The sequence below is a fragment of the Lissotriton helveticus genome, chromosome 5_1 (assembly GCF_964261635.1).
Source record: "Lissotriton helveticus chromosome 5_1, aLisHel1.1, whole genome shotgun sequence".
Lineage (NCBI taxonomy): Eukaryota > Metazoa > Chordata > Amphibia > Caudata > Salamandridae > Lissotriton > Lissotriton helveticus.
In genome coordinates, this window is record NC_136065.1 from 721,751,546 (window position 1) to 721,771,976 (window position 20,431).

Consider the following 20,431-nt stretch of genomic DNA (forward strand, 5'->3'; position numbering starts at 1 on the left):
GGCAGCAGGTATCAATGACGTCTCTGTTTGGACTTTTGCAGAGCACGGCAGTCAGCTCTTCCCTGGACGCTGCCTCGGACCGCTTGTCCTGGTAAGTTCAGCCTTGGCGCTTTCATTTAATTCCAGTTGTTGTGTGCTTCTAGGGTCGCATGCCAAAAGCTACCTTCTAGCTCTTTTAGCGTTGTGCTTGTGCACTGTTCCAGTGTGTGAGGTCCTAGATAGTGCACTAGTGCCAAGCAGCTCAGAACTGCTTCCAGGTAAGTCTGCGGTGCGATTTGTAATGCCGACCTCGGCAAATTCAATATTTGCACTGCAAAAAGTAAATGTATATGTGTGTGTGTGTATATATATATATATATATATATATGTGTGTGTTGTGTGTGTGTGTATATATATATATATATATATTGTTCTAGTTGGATGCTGGTGAAATTTAATTTGAGTTATGTGGGAAAATCGGTTATATTAGTTCAAAATGCCCCGGTATCTGACGAAAACTGCTCTGCACCAGTGGCAGTCATGCGACCTGTCCCGATCGTCTCAGTGAAAAGCACTGCAAGGTGTTGTGGTGTAAATGTGTCTTGTTGTCCTTCAGCGCTCCCTTTCCGTGACAGGTGCATGCTGTGTTTACTGTTGCTCCTTGTTATGGTTGTGAGGCGCGCGCTGGACGTGTTAATGTCTCTAACTCGCCCTCTTGTGTACATTAATGTCCTGTAACACCTTGAGCCGCTCTGACCGTACATTGTTTAAAGGTTTAAGGACTACGTCTCAGTAATCGCGTTGGTTTCACAGTTCACTCTTAAAAGGCTCAGAAAATGTAATTTGGAAAACTTAAATTGTTCCCTCGTCCTAGCTTCTTTTGGAAATACTTTTTCAGTATGTTTTTTGGTGTTCTAATCCATAAATCGCCAGAGTGAATACGTGTATTTATTTATCTGACCGGAGAATACTTTTTGTGTTGCACACTCTAAGTTTTTGGGGTTTACAGTCCTTGAAAGGTGATGGGTAGAGGTCGGTGGAGTCTAGAGGTCTACTTGTCACGATGCCCTCCAGCCTGCTCAGGTGGATGGATGAGTGTTTTGATGGAAGACTGGCATGTCTGGATTACTAGAAGCAGTGGCGGCTCCTCTTCTAAGATGGAGGAGCGTCGTCCCACTGCTTCTGAGCAGTGCAACAAAGGAAAAATAAAATGATAACAGCAGGATGTTATTATAATTTCCTCTATGGTTGGGCATGGTGGGGTGGGGCTGGGCTTCTGTCACAGTGAGGAGGGGGATTGGTATATGCACCTTAAGTGCACATGACGATTTGGCCGGCGTTCTTGGGCTGGCCAAACAGTCATGAGCACTTAGCATGTTCTCCACCGGCCTGTAATGCACATCCTGGGTGGAAATAATGCACAGGCTTGCTGTCCCTGTTTGAGCGCCAAACAAAGATGTTCAAACCAATCACAACGCTGCTGTCATGGTGACAGCAGCCTTGAGATTGGCTTAGGGGAGCATGGGTGCTTCCAGGAGCGAGGAAGAGCAGAGAACAACAAAAAGCGTGCAGCGTGAACAGGTAAGAGATTTGTATTTCATATACTTCCCCGCCACTCCTGTTCTGCAGTAGCTGCCACTGAATAAAAGTAATGGATTTTCCACTCAACACCACACGTCTTAACGCAGCAGCACAGAACTTCGTGGGTAGAATGTTCAGTCAAGGCGTGCAAAGTTTTGCATACTTGGCACTCCTCGCCCCTTCCTATCTCTGTCTGATAGTTCTCCTGGGTAGGGCAACCTGTTCCCAATTCTGGTACAGAAGAGTGACTGCTGGAAAGTGGGTTGCAGTAACTCCTTTTTTAAAGCTGCCCTATAACAAGGCATAGGTTCTAGAAACGTTCCCTTAGGGTCCGATTCCGATTTGGTAAACTAATCTGTACGACCGAATCGAATCTGTAGCCCTTTCCGTACGACTCGTCCAATTACCGTCCAAATCCCGTAGTACGATTCGTAGGAAAAATATACGACCGAATCATTGCGAACCGTATGAATAGCAAGGGGAAATCCGTATGACACGGACCCTCAAAGTGAACCGTACGAATCGTAAACATGCTGTACGACCCGACAAGTACGATCCAGACCGGGGAATCAGAATACGATTTTGACAGAAAATGTCACGTATGAGCGAGCCACACAATCAAATACAAGACAAACCCACACTGAACGACGCGCACGCGAACCCCGTACCCCAGCATTCATGGCGTGTGTGCGCCTCGTATCACCATTGTGATGGAGCCATACGCGAGCGTGTGTAACGCACCATACCCCGGCATTCATGGCGTGTGTGCGCCTCATATTACTATTTCAATGGTGCTATACGGGTCGGACTCAGCTTTTCCAGACGTTTTGAGCTCCCGTAGAAAAGAGTTGTACGGAGTGTCACATAGACGAATCATACTTGCTGGTCCGGAAACTGCTGCTTAATTACGTTCGGACGTCGTGTACTACGTGTTCCGGATACGAATCGCACGTATTTTTTAGCCGCACGGTTTAAGTACGATTCGTATGGAGACCTGCTTTGGATCCGAGTCGTACTTCATCGTACGTATGGGGACGTTTACGGGTACGATTCGTACGGGAAATATACTCCGAACGGCTATTTGTAAAGGGATTTTACCGAATCGGAATCGGCCCCTTAATGTGCCAGTATCCCCACAACTGATCATTTTGAGCCATCCACTTACATATTCGCCTGAATAGATTTTACAGTCCCCTAGTTTCACCTCTCCCACATTTGACATTATCCAATATACTAGAATTTGTCACTCAAACCATAATCTACATTGCACACTCACTGAATTAGAAAGCAGTGAGGGACTTGGGCCCACAGAGAGTTCACAGGTGATCTAGGGTCTAACCAGGTCACTGGTCTGGCATTATCTAGGACAAGACCCTTTAAAATACGTGATCCCAGCAGTTATGAAAGGAGAAACACTAGACTGCTTCATTGATCTCAGGAGAGGTTTCTGTGAAACTCTATTGGTAGCACTGGGAGGGCTGTCTGGTATCACCACCCATCACTCCTGTGTATCAACATGGGATCATAACCGTGTGTTCTGAAAAGCTCAAACGAGATACCATTGCAAATATATTCTTTCTCCTGTGCTCTCTTGTTATGAAAACAAATTGAGCCCTGGTGTGCGCCCTTTCTACTGCAACCTTTAGTGGCGTTTTACATATCAGCCCTTCATAAGTGGAATACTTCAACTTGGGGATTTAGGGTCAAAGTGCAACAGGTTGAGATGGTTACACTAAAGGATTGTGCGTACGAGTGGGCATCAGTTCTTAAACTTTGGAGTCAAACCCACTCCAAGTACAAAACCAAACCAATTAGACGTGTAATTCATCTCGTGATGAGGCTAGCATGTTTTGTCGTAATGTGTGGTTATAAAGACCTTTTCCATCCTTCGGGGCTCACGTTGAGAAATATTATAGTTAATGATCAAAAAGGATTTTGTTCTTGTCTGTTTATGTCCATAAATTAGATGTCTTCACAGTGTCCCCCGTGTACACAGCAGGACTGTCAGTCATGCTTGATGAAGTGATTCACTGTGGGAACAGACAGGCCACTCCTATTATCGGTGTGGTCTCTGATGACACAATTCTACAGAACACCATCATTGATGCAGACACCCACAAGCAGTAGTTAATTTTGTGGTGCATATTTTGGGGTTTCAATCACACAATAGCTCAACTCTAATGGATTCAAGACTCTGTAGCTAGATTGACTTCTGGTACCAAAAGGTTTGCACAAATTCCTGCTCTCCCAGCCAGTCGACTTTGACTGCCTATTTGGCAGGGAATTAGTTGAAAACTATCTGCACTCGACACAGAGAGGCCTATTCTCAAACTGCACTTTATAGTACGTGTAGGAGTACTACAATAGTACTTACTTCATAATGCTGTTTACAAATCTATGTGTGGAGACGCCTGCCTCCCCTCTTTTTTATGACTAAGGCTGCACCTAATTATGGAAGTCTCTGCACACGTAGGTAAAAGTTTCAGTAGCACCTTTTGGGGGTAACCAGAGGGAGAGGCTGTAAAATGGGCAATTCTTACTACTAAATGGAAGGCGATACGGAGGGGCTTAGAGAGGGACCTGCAAACACAAACACCTACCCAGAAAGGAGTAAGCCCAATACTATTCACAAACTGCAATGCTAAAGTTGCTACAGCCAGAAATGATGGACCGTAGTCGTAAATGTAATCCAGCCCATTCTAGGAGTATCTAGCACCACACATGGCCCCTCACAGGTACTGCAACACACTTTCATAGAAAATTCTGGAGGCAGGGGGTAAAAGAACACCCTATAGGAAATAATGTTAAACAAATTAAACAAAATTACTCTATATATATTCGATTCAATAACATTTTTTTATTTGATTATAAATATAAATCATAGCAGTACACAACAAATATAGAAATTAGAGGCATGTAACAAATACAAGTATTAAAAATGATTGGACCCTGACGTTTCACTACAGGAAATAACCTTTACAACGCAGTCATTACATCGCACTACATTTACAATGCAGTCATTACATCACAACATCCTTTACAATGCATGTCACTACAATGCAGCTATTACATTGCATGTCACTACAACGCATGTCATTACAACGCATGTCACTACAACGCAGGCATTACATCGCATTTCACTACAACGCATACCATTACAACTCATAGTACCCCTACACTATCCAACACTTACCCTGCTGTTGCACCCACTGGAGTTAGAATAGTAATTTTTACCCCTACACTAGCCAACACTTACCCTACTGTTGCACCCACTGGAGTTAGAATAGTAATTTTTACCCCTACACTATCCAACACTTACCTTAAATGCAATGTAATGGTATGCATTGTAATGGTATGATGCGATGTAATGGGATGCGTTGTAACTGTAGTTAAAAAAATGCATTGTAATGGCATGCAATGTAACATGATGCGTTGTAAAGGATGTTGCAATGTGAAAACTGAGTTGTAAAGGCATGCGTTGTAAATGTATGCATTGTAACGTCATACTTTTTTTTATAACAGTTTTAAAAAAAAGATGCTACAGCAAAACATACCTCCTCCCCCTTCAACATTTGGAAAAAACACAGGGCGGGTCTGCATTGGGTAAAATTGTATCGCTTCAACAAGGGTATTAAAAATTGTTTGGAATAAATACTATAAAACTCACAAAAAAGGCAAAGTGAATAGTGTTTGATCTGAGTAGTCATCTCATGAATATATATAAATACTGGTACAATTATATTCTCCCAAAGGGAGACAAATCTGAGAACATGATACACTAAGCATAAATCGATTTAAGGGAGCCCTTCCCAGTGCCCAAGTACCTGTAACAGGTAAGGCTCTGTTGCCACGGTTGTTTGTAACACAGCATGCATAATCCCTAATGTTATGTTTCTTCATATCCTCTCATCCCTATCCCTGCGTCTTTTCTCCATAAACTGTAGTTTCAAATTCCGCCAATCAGTTTTACAAATAACATGTGGTTTGCTAAAAAGAAGAAGCATTCACAAGCTCTCAAGAGTTGCTTTGACATATAAAAGCCATGGTATTTTAAGGCCATTATCACAAAATAAGCAATAATTTATGATAATTTGATTAAGATTTGCTTGAGAATTTAACTAGACAGAGAGCCAGAGAATAAGTGGGGCAAGTTTAATGGGTTCCTCAATAAACTGAACTTATTGAAACGACTGGCCAGGCATAGGCAGCTATAACAGCTTTGCGCAGCGTGGTGAGCGCGTTGTGGTTTTAAAAGCCCGTTTTTGCATTTTTGTTCGTTTTTTTTCTTACCCCCTGATTTTAACAGGCAGTACTCCTGGGGCTCACCCCTTACCTGCACTTTAATAGTTTATCACACCGCCGCTTGTGCGGGTCCGGTTCTGGGGTTGGTGAGGGTTTTCTTTAATCTTCCTACCGGGCGCCATCTTGAGAAGGGCTTTGTCGCTCTTCCAGCGCCATCTTGGGTGTACCGGAGGGTCGGTTCAGCTCCCCACCTGGAGGGACTATTTAAGGCGGTCCTCGGGCTCTGAACAGCCTTATTGAAACGACTGGCCAGGCATAGGCAGCTATAACAGCTTTGCGCAGCGTGGTGAGCGCGTTGTGGTTTTAAAAGCCCGTTTTTGCATTTTTGTTCGTTTTTTTTCTTACCCCCTGATTTTAACAGGCAGTACTCCTGGGGCTCACCCCTTACCTGCACTTTAATAGTTTATCACACCGCCGCTTGTGCGGGTCCGGTTCTGGGGTTGGTGAGGGTTTTCTTTAATCTTCCTACCGGGCGCCATCTTGAGAAGGGCTTTGTCGCTCTTCCAGCGCCATCTTGGGTGTACCGGAGGGTCGTTTCAGCTCCCCACCTGGAGGGACTATTTAAACCAGTCCTCCGAGCGCAGCGGGATCGCGCAGCGGGTCGGCCTCTGCTTTGCCGGAGTCTTGCCAGAGTCCTGCCCGTCAGCGTCTCGGCAGCGGACGGAGCTTGACGGTGGGTTGTTGAATTTTGTATTTTATTACATAATTTTTGTTTTATTTTTTTGGATATGTTTTGTTATAATTCGGTAGATTTACTCGCTCTTCGCCCTCCCCGTAACTTATGCCACTCTTTTTTTCCGGGCTGCCGAGCCTTAAGGAAAGGCTGTCCGACTTGCGGTTGGCATCTTCCAATGACTACTGGATCCGCGCAGGACAATACCCTGGCCCCATATCAATGTCTTCTTCTAAACACCAGATCCTTGACCTGTCACTCCCTTGACATCTGGAATTTATTACAGAATTCCAATATGTCATGCTTATTCCTTACTGAGACCTGGCTGAGTGACTGCTCCGCCCCTGATCTAGCCAATGCCATCCCTCCGGAATACAACATCTTTAGGTGTAGCTCTTGTGGTAAATAAAAACATACCCTGCGCAACCTTCCCGGTAGAGAATATCCAGGGATGTGAAGCTTTGGGCTTCACCCTTCAGCTCTCCCCTCTCCAGGCTTGTACTGGGATTCTCCTGTATAGAGCCCCGGGTCCTGTAGGGCCGTTCTTTGATGAACTACAAGTAGCGCTCTCAGTCCCTTGTCTCAGATCTGAACATTGCATGCTACTTGGGGATCTCAATGTCCATATGGATAATACATTGGACCCCGCTGCAATGAAACTTAGTGACATTACAGCTACATTAGGACTGTCTCCATTTTTGCAGACACCGACGCACAATAAAGGCCATATTTTAGACCAGATTTTTTCAACAAAATCTATTACGATAACGGCTATAGAACCAGTACTATGGTCTGATCATTTTTTGATCTCTTTTTCCGTACCTGCCATTGCTCTGACTCGGGTGAGAGAATCAATTGAGACCACGCGAACCTCACGCCCTTTCCATCTGCTTTCGGTGGACATGTTATCTGAGGCCCTTACCACCTGTCCATGTCCTCTTTTGGGCAACTTGGAAGATAACCTTAGCCTCTTTCACGATTGGCTGGTAGCCAGACTCGAGACCTTAATCCCCGAAAAAAAGCTTAAATCAGGTGAACGTAGAGCGTCGGCCCCATGGTTCACCCCCCAATTAAGAGAGCAGCGGCAGGGTTGTAAAAGGGCTGAGAGAGTCTGGAGACGGGCCTATGACCCGACCGAGAAATTGAAGCTTCGAGCAATAACTAAAGCCTATCACCAGTCAATCTGGAGTGAAAAAAAGGCTTATTTCGAGCGTCGCATCGATGAGGCTGAAAATGGATGCAAAGAAATTTTTAAAGTTGTTCTGGATTTCACCTCTCCAGCCACTTGTACACCAGCTCATACTCATTCAGAAGTATGGATAAAACAGCTTGCAAATTTTTTTGTAAATAAAATCACTACCATTCAAGCTTCTCTTTTCCACTCTAGCTCTCGGTCAGCTGTGGATCCTTCATCCCCCTCCCCTTTCAGGGAGGATCCAGGCCCTTCTCTTTTACAATTTCCACATCTATGCCTTGACACATCCTTAGAGCTTTTGTCAGGCTTGAAATCAGGCTCTCCACTTGACCCGTGCCCGGCTAAACATCTGGGGAAGGTGGCACCTGCCTTAAATGCCTTGCTGAACCCTCTTCTAAACTCTTCATTGTCAACTGGAGTGGTCCCGCTGGCATGGAAACATGCTTTGATCCTGCCATTGATCAAAAAGCCCACCTTGGACCCCCTCATCCATGCCAACTATAGGCCTATTTCCCTTCTCCCTGCTCTGGCGAAAGTGGCCGAGAGATTTGCACATCGGACGATTTCCAATTTCATCGAAGGAAACGACTTGTTGCATGATACGCAATCTGGGTTCCGTGCAAATTTTAGCACGGAGTCGGCTCTTCTCGAGGTCACTGATGCCATCAGGGAAAGTCTCGATTCTGGGGGAAGGACCATGTTGGTTATGTTGGATTTGTCGGCGGCTTTCGACACCGTTCCTCATGATCGCCTCCTCATAAGACTCTGGGAGAGCGGCATTCGGGGAACGGTGTGGAAATGGCTTAAATCCTTTCTGGCCGACCGCCGGCAAACGATCTGGGCGCCACCATTCTCCGCTGATATGGCTCCGCTAGAGGTAGGGGTTCCGCAAGGCTCCATTCTTAGCCCCATGCTATTTAACATCTTTATGGCACCTCTGGCGGTAGTCGCGGAATCCTTTGGCACCCGGATCGTATCTTACGCCAATGACACCCAGCTCCTATTCACTTGTGATAGGGGTGGGGCATTCGACGGCGTAAAGATCAGGGACTGCCTTAGCGCGGTCTTTGAGTGGTTCAGGTGTAATGGATTAAAGTGCAACTCCGATAAGTCGGAGCTGCTCTTTTTTGGATGCACCTGTGAACCAGATTGGAAGGCTTGGTGGCCACAAGATCTGTTCCCTCCTGACAATGTGTCTCTCAAGGCAAAAAATTTGGGAGTGATTGTGGACAGTGAACTGTCCTTTGGGCCACATATCTCGTGTCTCTCAGGCAAATGCTTTGGCATTTTGCGAATGCTGAGGAAGTTTCTTCCTCTAGTGTCTCTCCAGCATAGGAAGATTATTGTCCAGGCCTTGATCGGATCTCGACTGGACTACGCAAACGTTCTTTTTTTGGGTTTACCAAAATATCTTCTGAACCGCTTGCAAGTAGTCCAGAATTCAGCAGCCCGTGCTATCTACGGACTTCCGAGAAGAGCAGGAGCTACGGCTTTACTGAATTCTTTACACTGGCTACCGATCGCCAAAAGAATTATTTTTAAGTGTCTGACTTTTGCTTTTAAAGCTCTACAAGGATCTGGCCCTAAGTACATAAGGAAACGCCTCTCCCGATATGTACCTAGTCGATCTCTGAGATCATCCTGTCTATCTAAAATGTCAGTCCCGGTGATCAGGCGTGCAAGGATTGGTGGTCGATCCTTTCGCTATCTAGCCCCGAAGGAGTGGAATGAACTACCACTCTCTCTCAGACAGGCTCCCAATCTCCTTACTTTTAGAAGAGAGCTAAAAACGTGGCTTTTTACTAAATAAACGTGATCCTTCTCTTGTGTCTGCTTTTAAGTTGTTGTGTTGTGTTTTACTAGCTGCTCTTTCTTCACCAAAGCGCCGGGATGCTCCTCGGAGTAGCCGAGCGCTATAGAAGAAATAAATTAACATAACATAACATAACTTCCAGCTCTTCATGAAATATATAGCTGGGAAACAAGGGAGGTAATCACAGAAGACAGCGAAGGCCTCTTTTCTCCTCCAATTACAAATCACAGGTGTTAGCATAAATCACAGGTGTTAGCATACTTCTAGACTCCGGCACCGTACATCGCTACTGGCAAATATTGCCTCTTATAAATTTCTAACAGAGGGGCAAGCATCTTGCTTCCAATTGTGAAGGATATGTTTTTCATTTCATTTAATTTTAAAATCATTATTCGGCTGTGGACATCCATAAAAGCACATAAAACAACAAAGACAATTCAATCCAAGTTAATAATACATTGATTTGATTACATATTTGTAAACATTAAGCTCCTGATACAAAATCAATTAATAGGCCTAAAGGCATTAGCAGCGGTTTATGCTGCTTGCAGTCCACAGCGTGGGCTAGATGATACAGCAAAATTATCTTACAAAAAGCATTGATTCCCATGAGCGGACAGCTGCATAGAGGAAGAGCCACACACTCAGACGTCTCTCTTCATCCACTAGTTGTATAAGAAGATAATAAGCTCTGCTACAGTGTATAAAATGTCTTACTTTGTGCAAGTTTACTAAAAAAAAGTGAGTAAAAAGTTTATAAAAACCAAAAGAGAATAAAAAATGCTTTATTGATTGTTTTGACATGGGCATGTTCTCATTAAAAAGGTAAGTGCACCTGTCCTAAAGTGAAAAAGTATAGAGCGCTCCCAATTACTTCTTGGCTCCCAGATATAACTAGTCGAGAATGGGCTTTGGTGTTAAGGCTCAGGTAAGTTACAACCATTGGTTTCAGAGATTCAGCCTTAATCCTAGCTTACTTATTTGTCCATCAATAAGGATCAAACCCACTTTTTATCCAGAGCGGGGCATGTGGTAGGATCCGAAAAAACATGTCCAATACTAATTCCCTCCAATATTTTTATAACATAGGCCATTTAGGGGAGTGATAGCCCCTTATCACAAGCCAGGGAGTCTGCAATTATATCTCTTACACGTGATAGTTCCTCCAATAGATAACCACAACATGACAGGTCTTGTGCAATTGAAGTCACTCAGTTATGTCGGTCCTAGCTCTTTATGGCAAATATAATGAGAGGTTGATATAGGAACCACCAACATTTTTCTCTCTTTGTAACATTGAGCAATCTGAGATACCCCAAATTGCTGCCCCATATGATGCAATTAGTATATATATTCCAAATTATATAGCTGCACCAAAGGGGTCACAGACCTTCCCCCTACAGGGCTAGGGTTGCTCAGCAGGGATCCTATTGCTCCTGTGAGCTTTAACCTGTTTTGAGAAATGTAAGGAGCCCAATTTCTAGTAGTACTAATAATAATACCCACGTATGGGAATTTTTCAGTATTTAGCAACCTATTGGAGCCAACAGTAATGAACAGTTCATAATATATGATTTTGAAAAGTTATTAATCAAATCTACACCAGCCATAAAATCCATAAACGAGTGAACCAATTGATGTAGAGGCTCCGGTATGCGGGCCATTAAAATGGCATCGTCCGCATAGAGTAAAGCAGGGAGAGAGATGCCGTTGATTTTGGGAACATCTTGCCTGCTACTAATCAGATGGGAACTAAGGCGGTTGATGTATACAATAAAAAGCAATATTAAATCTGTCTGTAACTTAGTACTCCTGTTCAAACCTCACCCTGGCATTTGTATTTGTATGCAGTACTACTAGCATATTGACAAGGTCACCATCTAGAGCCAATTCTAAAAGATTTTTCCATAACGTTGATGTTAACACAATCAAATGCCATGGTCAAGTCCATGAAAGCTAAATAGAGCAGTACCCGCCTTGCCACATTATATTTCCCAATTATTAATTTTAAATTCAGGCAGTGCTCTATTGTGCTGATTCCTGCACGAAAGTCATACTGGCTAGTGTGTAGAACATTATTATTAGCGTCCAAATCTTTGATTCTATTGTATAAGACCCTCCCAAGAATCTTTGCCAGGATATCTATCAATTAAATGGGTCTTGCTTTCAACCGTGGAGGATATGTTAAAAACAGCACCCACAGATTACCTACATTTTTTACTCCTGATAGATATGTAGTTACCCCAGGAATTAGTGGAATCTAAAACAATCTCAAGATAGGAAACTTGATGGACCTTCAGCAGTTTATTCCCCTTAATGGTAGGGTCTCTCAAGGTGGACCTTAGTGTCCTACATGCCATAAATTGGGATATTTCAGAATTAGTCTCCAGATCAAGTTCAGGCATAAAATCTGTGAAAGCAGCGACAATTAGCTCAAAGCTTCTTGGGGGATGGCCTTACAGATCTGCATCATCCACATATAATAAAGCTGGAACCGTTGTTGAATTAATTTTGTGCACGTCAAGGTACCATTGACCCAATCGCTTGTTCAAATTGTTAATATAAAGAGTAAACAAAATAGGCACCAGGACATATCCCTGAAGCACTCCACATTCAAGTTTAAAAGAAGGTGGTGCTCACCAATTGGACCTAAGCGTAGTGTTGCCTCCAGACCCATGTGTAGATGAGCAAGAAATTACACGAAAACAGCATCAAGACTAATTTCCAAGAGGATTTGCCAAAGTTTTGATTGATTGACTCAATTGAGCACACAAGAGAGATCCACGAAGACCAAGTACATGGGGCAGTGCTTTGCTACTGTGTATTTACTAAGAATCAAGTGAAGATTCAAGCATTGCACTAGGGAACCCATATTGACATGCGTTAATGTTAGTTTCCTCTGTCCTTTCTCGTTTCTTTCAAAGATAACTCTACACAGGATTATAACGGCAGAGTTGGTAAGTAAGATTGATCTAGAACATCCAGACTGTAACAGAGTCCCCTTTAAAAAAAAGTATTTACAATGATTGAGAATCTTGTAATTCAATCATTTGAAATTTTAATAAGAACAAGGTGAGAATTGAAGCCCCAAAATCAGTATTACTCTTAAGTAGATCCATGGATGCCTCATCGGACCCCAGCACTTTGTCAAGGAGCTCACTTGTAGGGCACAAATGACCTCCCACAACCACAATATACATAAACACACTCACACACACACAATTAGATGAATGTGTGTATATTCATTTTAAGTGTTAAAGTTATATTCAATTTAAAATAATGTATTTTTATTGAATACATTCATATGTAAAACATTTTTTTAAATAATTAAATAGAGCTTTTAAAATGTATGAAAGTTAATTTAGGAAATATGTTTTGATAACATCTATTAAATAATAATTAAACATAAAGATAATAGTGAGAGGTATTTTTTAAACATGATTTTAAATAAGTATAAATGTAATTTATGTAATTACTTATTTCAAAATTAATTTGACATGTTTAATGTTCTATAACAGTATTATGAACTATTTTAAGTTAATTTACACTTATATCTTACATAAAATTTGTTTTAATTTTTTTATTAATTAAGCATCATTATTTTTTACCACACCATAGAAAACTCTCGACCCTGGTGGCAGAGACTTTTGCCTACATGTGGAAATTTAGTAGTAGTAACTTTACACTTGTAAATCCTGTTCTAGCAGGCTCAACCTCCTGAATTGATGGGGTGAAGACCTGCAATTCAGCACCTCCTAGCAACTTTACACTTAGAAATAGTGAATAACAAAAATGTGTAAAGTTACTACTGGATCCTATAGTAAGTTTACACTGAAGTTAATCTACACATTTAAATGTACCTATGTGTATAGTCCCAAGAATGTGTTGTTAATATTAGTAGTGCCTCTGTGAGCAGTCACATGGAACATCATTAACATCAAAGAAGCAGATTTCACCACTCTTCAGCGGTCCATCAAAAAATAGGTAGATTTGTCAAAGCTCGAGCAGCAAGTGAATAATATGCTGTTCCCTATGTAAGCCACTTTTCCTTCTTTGCTTTATTTTGCACCTCTCGCATTGAAAAAATATATAAAACATGACTATTTCATTTAGATAAAGCATTATCTGCCTGCCTATAGGTCTCAGGTAAGCAGGAGGAACCCAAACTGATGAATGAATGTTTAATAAAACTCATAACATAACACATAGAGAACCTGGTACTCCACTACATATTGAGAGGTGCTAGTGCTAGGCGGTAACCATGACTCCCACAAAACTATACATTACTTTACAGATAAGTATATATTGCCCAGCACGGCTGAGTGGTTTTACATTTCAAGCTGAGCATAGCAGTCTATCTGCTAGATGGGTGTGCATACATTGTGTGCCTCTTGAAAAGGCAGCTATATTCAACATCTTTGTAGGCCTCTTCTATGTATTTGTGGGGGAGGAACGTCTTCAACGGACTCCCTGAGGCCCAGGTAAGTGTGGGAGGCTTAGGTGTTCCTCAGTCATCCCTGCAATGGCTCAAGATCCCCCTACACAGGAGGAGCCCATCCTAACCCCCACCCTTGCTCAAAGGCATTGTTTGTGTCTGGCACATGTGGAAAGTGAATGAACTAAACAGCCTGTTATACTGCTCAAGCAAATGGACCTATAGTCATTACTGTAATTCCCAATCCCTAATCTGGCTGTTTTACCTGAGCAGACATATTTACCCCCGCGAATTATACATTTTCTGCACTGTATCTTGTAGCCTTGATATCTTATCTCGATTTTTATAATGCACGAGAACCACATTTTTCAGGATGGTGGGATATTATTAAAACACTTTATCAGCCCAGGTATTTATCCTGCCTCAGCACCACCACAGTTCCTCAATATTTAGTAGTGGCTGGGAATTTATGGGATGATGGAGAGCATCAGCATGACAGTGAGCAATACTGCTGGCACCTAGTCTTGGTGGCCTGCCACAATACACACAACACATATCTAGGCCTGAGGATTAAGGGTACCCTAACCTATGATGCATCATAATGAGCCTAATCTCATACATTCCCTTGTTCCAGTGGGTCTTAGTGGACAGTTGCCGTTCACTCTCTACGTGGCAACCTTGGTCCAAATCAAATGATTATTTTCAGTATGCAATTCTAACATCCTGGCCCTTGGATAAGTTGGAGAATGTGGTTATTCCTGACATGAACGGTAAGTGGTCCCCAACTCTATAAATTAGGTGGCCAGCAGTCAGTTAGAGAGTGTGGTAGTGATCTCCCACCAAGTTCTAAATTGAGGTGAAGGAGACATGAGGAGAAACAGAATAGATGTATTATGAGTTTACACATGGTTTAGGGTAAGGGCTGCGATGAGCTACATTGGCACAATATTTATTATGCCCTTTCAAAATACTAAAGACTTTCAATTGATCATGGTCTCGACCGAATGAGATGTTAGGTGGGTACAGATCTTGTAGATGTTGACTAGGTGAGAGCACACCAATGTAACCGTTTAGGGAATATAACTGGAACGATGCATGCGATTGTCAAAGTGCCCGCCAAGCACTGTAGCTAAGGGGACAGAAGCATGTACTCTCAGTACAGGGTGAATCGGAGCTGCACAGTTATCTTTAGCGTAGTGGGTGAGGATGTAAGTAGGTCATCTATTTGTTTTGTCAAGCACTAGGCAGCTCAGAGATTCATTGCTCAAAAAATAGAAATGCAATTGAAACACTCCTAGAGAAGAGGGGGGATTTAAGGGGAGGGAACGGAGAAGTGATTTGGATGTTACCAACCAAGAGGTTGGATTTAAATCCAAAGGAAGATATGTGTTTGCCCATGCAAATTGTGTAGAGAGGAAAGGGCAAGTTACCAAGGATATAGCCATGTGGGAATGTCTGCGGACAAACAATTGGGCTTTGATGTGTTGGGCCACCTAGAAATGGATTTGGCTTAGTTCGTTTGGTATGAATCAATCCAGGAGAGGCCCACAATGTCCAGAGTAAGCTTTATCTATAGTCACTTATGGTCGACAATGGTGAAGGTGGAAGTAAGAGAATGAAGATCAAGTTGAGATGGTTGTGAAAAGCCGTATTATACATTACTGGGAGCTTTCTAAGTGGAATCCATGGTGTGAAAATCCAGACATAATGGATTTCATTGTTAAAATATAGTTAACAAGTCTGTTGAGCACAATTCTTTCCAGGATTTCAGAGAAGAGGGAGGAGGAGGGTGCTGAGTAACAGTTTCCTAGCTGCTGTGATGACTACAGGGGTTTTGGAAAAGGGAGGGAAGGTTCAAGAGAGTAGATAGGTGGTGTAGTGGGGGGCATGTCTGCAGTATAGAAAAAGTTGACTCGGTGACGAATGACAGAAAGGTTGCTTGATGATATGAGGAGAAAGTTGACAGAGTAGATCAGGTAGTCTTGGAGTAGAGAAATGCATGAGAGAAGTGTACTTGTTGAGTAAGCTGCTGAATGACCTTGTGGTTTGTATATTTGAGGAAAAGAAGACCGCAAAGTAATTTGTCTCAAGCATGGATTATGTGATTGGTACTTGTGGAAGCAAAGGAGTCATGAAGGAGTCCTGGATGGTTAATTAGGATGAGTATGAAGGATCCTTACTATTTGGACACAGTATTGTCATTGACTGACGGACGTGAGGGTATTTTAGGTAAATTGGAGTCTTCAATAAGTTCAAATTGCAGGCATACCACATTTCTGGAGTTGTGAATATATATGGGTTTTCTTGTCCGTATTGGCAGAGGTTAGATAGAGTGATGGTATGGGGAGAAGATATGTGTTGAGACGGAAATGTTCCCTGCATGGTGACAGTTGTGCTCTCATGCTCTGAGTGCCCCAGCTAAATGCATATTTGGACAACTGGTAATGATTTTTGGTCATGGGCAAACACGGATCATACTTGTGCGCCATGACCTAGGCCTGCCTCATAGTAATGCGGTCTTGTTAGGTCCGGTGGGGGGGGGGCACCAAACCCTAACCTCGTGATGGTAGAAGGCCGCTGCCCTTGCCAGGATTTAAGTAACATGAGCATGTGTTGGCAGTACATCTGATTTGTGTTCAGTAGTAATCAGTAGTGTGACCAGACCTTTTTACCTGTGTCACTGGAGTGGGGCATGTTGGCCCCACATGTAAACTCATGTAAACTCAGGTAAACTTCATAGCTGTTTACTTGCCCTGGCCATCCGTGGATTGTGTGTAGCATTGGACAGTTCTTACATGTGGTTGCTGGGTTGCCTGTGTGTGCCTGTGTATAGTCAATGACAAATGACATGGAGGCTGTGGGTTCCATTTTCTAAACACAGGGCCTGGCAAGGCTGGTGGAAGTGAGGACTGCAACCCCCAGCCAGGAGATGTGGATTTGTGACATTCCTGAGGGGTGGGAACACACACATTGGTGGAAAGGGAGATGAGAGTACTCTGTGCACATCGACGGTCTCTTTGATTCCAGGAAGAGTTACTAATGGTCAGTGGGAGTAGGTCTCTTTGTCAGGGGGATGGTGAGACTTATAAAGTTGGCATTGTTTACCAGGGAATCCTGTTAGAGATCAAGGCTGAGACATTTGAAGCTTCATGAGACATATTTTGGTATAGGCTTCTCAGCACTGTGTGTTCCCCGGTCACTCCCTTGTTGTGAGAATTGGAGTCATCCCTGTTGTTGCATACTGTCCCTTTGACAAAGGGCAGTGCAGAGGAGAGAGCATCTCAAAGCAACTGACCCCTCCCCCCGTAATCTGAATTTCAATGCACTAGCCATCTGCCTGCCTGCCAAGACTAGTGTAAGGAGGAAAGCGCCTGGAGGGAGTAAGGCCCAATGAGGATCCAGCTGTGTGGATCCTGGTGAGAAAAGTGTGAGATGTCCAGTATGGTTGGGATCATTGTTGCAGTGCCTGTCTACGACCCCATATGCCAGGTGGGTGTCCATCTTGACGTAAGGGCGGTCACCCTTGTGCAACACCAAATGGGCAACCCCTGCCTGTCAGGAAGAAGCCACCATGAAGTAAGGGCTGTCGCATTTGACAAGGGAAATGGGTGACCCCTGTTTGCCAGTAGAGGCAGGGCCATTGCCCCGGATCGCCGGAACTAGGCTGCTGTGAGAAACACTTGCAGATCGCGAGTAGCTCCGAAGGAGGATGTCCGAAACGGATGTGGGCCTGCTTAGGCTCAATGCATCATTGGGGAAAGGCCGTTGACCCTCATCATAGGGAGTCCAGAGCCCGCAGAGATGCACCCTTGTCCTCCCCACTAACTGACTGGCTGCCATTTAGTCGGGTGAGATTGTTCGAGGCCAGCAGACCTGTTGGGGACTCGCACAAACATAGCGTGTATTCCTTTTGAAGTTGACTCTTAAGGCCATACTTACGCTTTGGCACATGGGGACTAGCGGGGTCTGTGTTGGAGAGTCGCTTCCAGTATTGAATGGGGAATAACCAGCCTCACTAGAAATTGTTGAAGGCAATCAGGGATATCTCCCAGGATGATGTCAGCACACCCACCTTAAGAGACTCTGGGTTAATATTCAGTGGGTTGAATCTATTCTTTGTGTGCTTATATTAAAATAGCTTCCTTTTCCATAAAAGCAAGTATCTGACTGGACAATCACCTTGTTGCAGTTACTGTGTGTACGTTGAGTCTTGAGTCTATGTAGGCCTCACACCTACCTCCTCCTTGTAGAACCTTGGACTGCACCTCCTGCACAATCACTGAGAGTCAAGTTCGGAAAGGGGTAGTTATTCGCCCATTATTCAGGACTCCTACTAGGTTGGGTCCATAACATAACATGTATTTGTAAAGCGCACGTTCAACGCAACGGTTGTCTTGGCACTGAATAATAGACGATTATTGTTACCCAACTCAGTGGTACTCATGTTATCGACCTCTTAGAAGGATGAAAGGCTGAGTGAACCTGCCAGGATTTGAACCTACAACCACGAGATCAAACACAGACCCCTACTGTGGACATATTAGTCCACTAAGCCACCGGACCCGAGTCCAGGGACATGGAGAGTAAAAGGCCTCAACCCCTACGTTTGGGCCTAGTAAATCCTGCTTGCCCTGTGACCCTTGCAAATGTGTTCTGACAGTGTGATAGTTAAAGGGAGCATGGGAGGTGTTCTGAAAGCAGTGTAACAAATAGTCAAGGACTGGGTGAGGAGATGTTGGGACTCTAGCACTTTCATTGTGGGTTCAATCCAGGATAATATTGACCTTTGAAGTGTTGAGGATGTTCTCTTTTCTTTATCTTCTAAAGTTTTGCTTATCACCTGACTTAGTTGAAACACAAATTGGCAACGAAAATAGATCTGGCTTTCTCTTTGAGTCCTTAACCAAACGCTAAAAGAGCCTGCTGTACCGATGTTTGGTACTTTACACACCGCATGTCTTAGATGAATTTAATGTGTGATTATGCAGTGTATTTTGAGAAGTTATATAGCCCCTGATCAGTTCCAATTCAAACACTCCAGAGTGGGCAGAATGATTCACCAAACAGCCAGTCATCTGGTGAAAGAGATGTGCTCCTATTGGCAGAGCCAAAGCCCTCTCTATATGCATTTTAAATACTTTTAGCAATAGGTTTTGAAGCCAGCTGCAGCAGTCAAGCCAGACCTAAAAAAAAATAAAACTGTTGTTGTGTGTCGTTGAGGTTACTTAAATATGTATCTTGGGACACTTAAAGTTGAGCATATCGACTAATGAGTATTGTGCCCTGCCCGATCAGAAATGTGAAGTACATGTAAAATGTTCTCTTGCACAGTTGGGTCAGGCACTCCTGGGTTTGTTGCGCTGCGATGAATCAATCATGCTGATGTTGTTACTAAGCAGTGTTTGTTGTTTTCGTAGGAGTTAGGAAACAAGAGCTGAGATCTCTCCCTACAGGGTCTCAATTTAGGCATCCATGCGCCAACACAGACACCTTTGCACTCTTGCACCGTAGTACAATGGTGTCTGTGTTGTTTGAAATATGGGTTTTCAACAACGCCTATTATTTAAGCTTTTCCCACTTTGTATGTGTGCTGTGTAATGTAGCACACCTGCAAAGTGGGAGAAACAAGAAATTTAACCATTTTTCCACGCTGCACCTGCTGTGAGGAGTTGTAGGATTTTGGCAAAAATCCCTGTCTGCTTTTCTTTTTAGATAAGGATTCACGTCAAAACCCATGAGGTGTTGCATGGGAACGCCCATGCACCACCCATCGAACGCCCCTATGATAGAAATTAACTCAAAACCGCTCATTACGCAAATTTGCATTTGTTTGGGTTACTGTCCAACACAGATCACAATTTGCATTGGATAGTAAATTCTGCCTGAATACTTTGCAATGGGGAGTTGAAATAAAGCATTTGTAATTCTGCACCTGGGTATCATTCTCAATGACAGTTAGGTACAGAAATTTAGTGTGATTCCATTTCCCCTTCACTTTTTCTATCCTGACATTGGTGATAACAGACTCCTACGAGGATTAGGGGGCTGTTAGAATTGGGGGTCTCTAGTTGGCACAGGTAGGTACTTGTGCCAAATAGGGACCCTATCCTCTAGTCAGAGTAAGGGGGATTACACTCCTAAAATAACCCCTGCTCACCCCCTTGGTAGCTTAGCACAAAGTAGCAAGGCTTTATCTCAGAGGCGTTGTAAGTTAAGCATTTGGGACCACATACAGTAACCCAGTGACAACACTACAAATGAACACCACACAAGGTTTTATATAAAAAATAAGTATATTTTATATAGAGTTACCACAAGACCAATAAACAACAAAAAGGATCCACAGTACTATTAGATTTCAAGAGTTCTTGTAAAAAGGCTTAAATCAAGGTTCTGTGCGAGTCGGTAGCCTTGTCTGGCGACAGCGTTGTTGAAATAACACAGAGTGTAGCA

At 43.3% G+C, this 20,431-nt stretch overlaps 1 protein-coding gene across 41 annotated transcripts in view; it reads left to right on the forward strand.

The window, feature by feature from the left end:
* Positions 1-20,431, forward strand: part of SORBS1 (sorbin and SH3 domain containing 1) — a 1,860,906-nt gene that overhangs the window by 1,544,313 nt on the left and 296,162 nt on the right. For all 41 annotated transcript variants that reach the window (XM_078643144.1, XM_078643174.1, XM_078643143.1 and 38 more), the window contains one exon: positions 42-91. In XM_078643144.1, coding sequence (XP_078499270.1) covers positions 42-91 — 50 coding nt within the window. The remainder of the gene's footprint in view (positions 1-41; positions 92-20,431) is intronic.